Source organism: Trifolium pratense, linkage group LG4, assembly GCF_020283565.1.
Source record: "Trifolium pratense cultivar HEN17-A07 linkage group LG4, ARS_RC_1.1, whole genome shotgun sequence".
Taxonomy (NCBI): Eukaryota; Viridiplantae; Streptophyta; class Magnoliopsida; order Fabales; family Fabaceae; genus Trifolium; species Trifolium pratense.
The window spans coordinates 25,587,895-25,593,406 of NC_060062.1; the positions used below are offsets into that span (position 1 = coordinate 25,587,895).

The 5,512-nt window shown below is 33.2% G+C and overlaps 1 protein-coding gene across 1 annotated transcript; it reads right to left on the minus strand.

The window, feature by feature from the left end:
• Window positions 1-257: 257 nt before the first annotated feature.
• Window positions 258-3,890, minus strand: LOC123921123 (probable LRR receptor-like serine/threonine-protein kinase At3g47570). The gene is made up of 2 exons (XM_045973537.1): window positions 1,050-3,890; window positions 258-807 (listed from the first exon to the last, which is right to left on the minus strand). The coding sequence occupies exons 1-2, from the start codon at window positions 3,724-3,726 to the stop codon at window positions 452-454; spliced, it is 3,033 nt and encodes a 1,010-aa protein (XP_045829493.1). The 5' UTR covers window positions 3,727-3,890; the 3' UTR covers window positions 258-451.
• Window positions 3,891-5,512: the final 1,622 nt, after the last annotated feature.

The window sequence follows — 5,512 nt, forward strand, 5'->3', positions numbered from 1 at the left end:
AGAAAAACTTTTTTTTTATTTTTTAAAAAATATAACAAATAAACCACGAATTAACATTTTAATCAAATAAAACAATTACAGTATAGTAATCAATGACAAATATAAATACATAGTATTATAAAAAAATTTACTGCAAGTTCGACTCCGTTCATGACTTATTCTCAGATCTTTTACTTTCAATCATAAATAATATTAAAAAAATATCGCATAGTTATTATTTTATTTCAAAGTTTGATATTAAAAATGATTTAACAATATTAGTTTTCATAAAACAAAATTGCCAAACAATAATTACTTGCATATATGTTAACCAACAACATTTTCAAACAATATACCATGCATTTATTGAAACCAACTACAAACACAAATTGTTATCACAATACATTGCAATTGATGGATTAAAAAAAAAACACATTGAAAATAAATTTTCTTATCACAGTATCAATTATTCCTAACATGGAAACTTTGATTTGATCTCATTTAGCTTAACTATAACATCTTTTATCAGCATTCGATGAGTAGGAAACTCTTCTGAACATGCAACTCCAATTCCAGCAAACATCACCAAACACTTTTTGATTTTGTTTTCAACAATTCCTGTTTGATCTTCAACAAATGGTAAAAGCAAATGTGAATCTACTATCTCAAGGATTCCTTCTGGAATTTTCATCTTGCAAAATTTGTGTAGGCTTAGATTCTCATTAAACATGTTATTTATCGGCCTCTTTCCGGTGAGCATTTCTAAAAGAAGAATCCCGTAGCTGTAGATATCTCCCTGGAGTGATACTTGACCACCTGCTCCATACTCTTTTCAACCAACAATTTCAAATATTTAGGAAAAATTGAACAAAATGTAACACTTTAATTAAAAGAATTTGAATGAGATTATTGTCAAAGTCAGGACTAAAAAATTTGAGTGGCATTGCTAAAAAAGTAATTACTTTGAAATAGTACACGTTGTAATAATTTCTATATAATCTAAACAAGAATAAATTATCATGGCTAACAATTTGATGGATAGTAATAAGCAAGAGATATAAAGAACTTACCAGGAGGAACATATCCTATAGTTCCCTTAATTATTGTGGAGGAACTAATTTGATCATTAGTTGAATGTCCTATCCCTCCATGAATGAGCCTTGCTAAGCCAAAGTCTCCCAAGTGGGCTATAAAGTCATCATCAAGAAGAACATTGCTTGGCTTAATATCACAGTGAACTACGGCTTGCTCTGTATCATTGTGTAGATAATCAAGTGCATGAGCTACATCAAGAGCAATGTCTACCCTTTGTTTGAAGCTGAGATAATGATTGCCAGACTCTTCACTATCATACAATAACTTTTCTAGACTCCCATTAGGCATGAACTCGAAAACTATAGCTTTAAAGTCTTCACCATTATAATCAACACTTGAACAACAAGTTAGGACCTTGACAAGATTCCGGTGCTTCATATTTGCTAGAGCTTTGCATTCTGCCATGAAACTCTTTGCTGCTCCACGTGTTTGAAGATTCAACACCTTTACAACGATAGGTCTTTCAAAGTGGAGAAGTGATCCTTTGTAAACAGATCCAAAGCTTCCTGCTCCTACCAAGTTAGATGAAGAAAAACCATTGGTTGCTTCATGTAATTCACCATAAGTAACCCTCAAGTTCCCGTTTTGCAAAGATGGTGAAGAAGGTAACCTTTTGGTTTTTCTCGTAAGGAAATGGACAGTTATAAAAGCTATGAAAGAGAACAAAATCCCACCAATTACACTAATGAGGATAAGTTTCTTTTTGAGAGATTTTTTGTGTTTCTTGGAAGGCGCCCTAAAACATTTAGGAAGCTTCAATTGAGGTATCCCTCCACAAAGATTCTTATTTCCAGTTAGTGAAATTCTTGTGACATTGCTAAAGACACCTCCTATGGGAACCTCACCATAGAGATTGTTAAATGATAAGTCCAACTTATTCAAAAATGTTAGATTTTCTAGTTCAAATGGGATTATGCTTGAGAAATTATTGTTAGAAAGGTCTAGGATTTCAAGTGATCTTAAAGAGGAGCCCAAGAACAAAGGTATAGTTCCATGGAAGAAGTTTCCACCCAACACAAGTTGTGTCAAATCTATGCAAGAAGCTAAATCGTTAGGAATTTCACCAGACAATTTATTTAAGCTTAGATACAATTGCGAAATATGTTTCAAGTTACCAAACTCTGAAGGAATAGGGCCGGTGAAGGAGTTGTTGGACAAGCCAAGATAAATTAAACCATCTAGATAGCCAAATGTTTGATCCGGAATATGACCACTCAATTTGTTACTAGAGAAACTTAACTCCTGCATTTGGGTGCAATTTCTTAATGAAATTGGAATGCTTCCTTCCAATTTGTTTCCAGATAGATCTAGTTGGGATAACATAGTAAGATTACCAATGACTATAGGGATGTAACCAGATAATTTGTTATCTTCAAAGCCCAATGATCCTATATCCTTAAGCTTTCTTATTGAATCTGGAATTGTTCCCTCTAGGAAATTGTTTCCAATTTCTAAGTCAGTTAAACCAATTAGTTGTCCAATTCTTTCTGGTATCACTCCATGTATTTGATTATATTCCATATGAAGCAAACTGAGATGGGTGGAAAAGTTTCCTATAATGTTCGGCAACACACCACCAAATCCATTGTCAAAAATATATATCTTTGACAATTGAGTAGAGTTGGTTAGCGATGAAAGAAAATCCAAATCATGAGCTCCTCCACTACCAAAATTATTACCTCCGATATTAAACCATTCAAGTTTATTTAATTGACCCAAAGTATGAGGTATTGACCCAACAAAAGTATTGTATGATATATCCAACATTTGGAGTTCAGTGAGGTTGGATAATGAAGACGGAAAAGTTCCGCTTATTTGGTTGCCTCCAATAATGAATTCATTAAGATTGGGAAAAGCAAGATGCATATTTGATGGAAGACTATCGAAAAGATTGTTTCCCCCAATATCCAAAACTTGAATATTTGATAGGTTGTAAAGAGAATTAGGGATTTCACCTAACAAATTATTTGAATCTAAATTCAGTATTTTCAAATTTGACAACCTATCCAAAGAATAAGGTATGCTTCCTTTCAAGTGATTTTGTGCAAGTGATAAATTTTCGAGTGATGAAACATTTCCCAGGGAAGATGGAATAGTTCCAAAGAGATTATTGGCACCGAGATTCAACTGAGTAAGTTGCATCATTGACTCAAACCATGTCGGAATTCTTCCAGAGAGTTGGTTGCTGTGCAAGAAAATTACCTTGATAGCTGTGCAATTTGTGAGCTCCATAGGAATTTCGCCATGAAGATTGTTATCGTTTAAGTTAAGAACTTGCAATCGCTTTAAACGACCAATTTGACTTGGAATTTCACCATACAAATTGACATTTTTAAGTCGTAGTATTCTCAGAAATGTTAGATTTCCCACGGATGGTCCAAGAGTACCACTCAATATTTGATTTTCCAAATGCAAGGCAACGACTCTCATATGACGACGACCACATGTAACACCCTGCCATTCACAGAAATGTTGAGACTCATTCCATGATGGAAGAGAATCTGGTGCACCATTTATAAGCTTTTCTTTCAATGCAAGCAAAGCAAGCTTATCAGTCTCTGTACTCAAAGCAAGAGCAACTGTTGCAAATGGCATGCAATACACCAATATTTGGAAACAAAAGTAGAGAAGAAACGTCATAAAAGACCTCATTTTTCTATTGCAGCTTTGATATTTTACTAGATATATGCAGCTTTGAGTTTTTATTAGATATATAAAGAGAAGTTTTGTGCACCACTAGGTAAGTGTTTTGTGGTCGAATGTGACAAATGAAACCGTCATGGCTAATTCCACGAACGTGGAGAGCACACCATCATTGACTACCTAAAAGTTAGATTCCACACATATGATATGACAGAATCCAAACTCCATAGTACATATGGGTATAATCGGATCAGAAAAATCCACTTGAACCGTCGATCCAAACCAATCCAGTTCGGCTCATTTGATTCACGAACTAACTTTTTTTTTTGGGCTACTCCACCAATTTATATGGTTCGAGAGGGTCAGTTCTAACATCAAGTGGTTCACAAGCTGACTTGATTATATATATAACCCTTAAAAATATATTTTTAAATAACCCTTCAAAAATGATTTTAAATTTATATATTTGATTTTATACATTTATATTTATAGGATTGATATTTTTTTTTCTTCAGATATATAATTAATTTTATATATTTAGATAATTGATAATATATATAATACTTTAAAGAAACTAAGACCATCTCCAATGATGTAGTACCTATTAGGTACTCATGGTACTTATTAGGTACTATCATTGGAGCAATATCCATTTGAGTAGCTAATATGTACTGGTTCTACAATAAGTATTAGTACTTATTTTGTTTTTGTGGGTCCCATTTATAATGATGTATAATTATTGGTGAGATGTGTTATTGGTAGGGCCTGTTTAGAACTTTTTAAGAGATGTTGAGTTGGAGGGATTGAGTACTTATTAGGTACTATTATTAAAAAATTATAAATGAGTGATGTGTACACGGGGTGCAGTTAAGTACTAAAAAATGAGTATCTCCATTGTGGATGCTCTAAGACAAACACTTAACAATAATAGAAAATGGAAAATAATAGAAAAAAAATTCATGTCGAACTCTTGAGTTGAGTTTCGAGTTGAAAATGAACTGAACATGAACTGAACCTAATGAGCCGAAGCGAACTGTTCGTGAACTCTAAACGAGCCAAACTCGAGCTTAAAAAAATGTTCGTATCAAACTCGAGCGAAGTTTCGAGTCGAACTAATTCTTATTGAGTCAAATCGAGTTCAGACAGGTTCGATTCGACTCGACTCATTTCCACACCTACATGATCTATATGATCAAATAAACTTTTAATATAACGGTAGATTTTATAAAATTCGTTATAGTAGTATTTGTAACTTGTACATGTGAAGTCTTTCACAATAGACTTGACCTAGAAGATAATCCTCAAGCTAACTTTAGTCCAATGGACAAGTTGGGGAGTCGTTGGGGACCATGGCTTGTTGGGTTGACCGACTAGGAATGAAAGACTTATAATAATTATTAATGCGCTTATTTGTTACTCACTTTGTTTCTTTATCAAAGTTTGTATTAGCTTATTTTTAAAATTATACAAAATAGCTTATGCAAATAAATAAGGTTTTATGTTAATTTATATGTTTCTACTAACGAAAACTGAATTTTTATAAACTATTTTTTCATAAACTACATTGACAAACTTATAATAATATATGAAAATTTATTTATTTGAGTAGCATAAGCTCAAATATAAACCGATGAAAAACGGGCCCTAAGACATTGTCAATCTTCCATTGAACACGATTATTTTACCTCAAGAGCGGACACCTCAAGAGATGCCACTCAACATGAACCAGAAGCATCCGACATCGCATCTTCACCTCGCTTTATTGGACGAGCATAAGAGAGATTGCACCTTAACT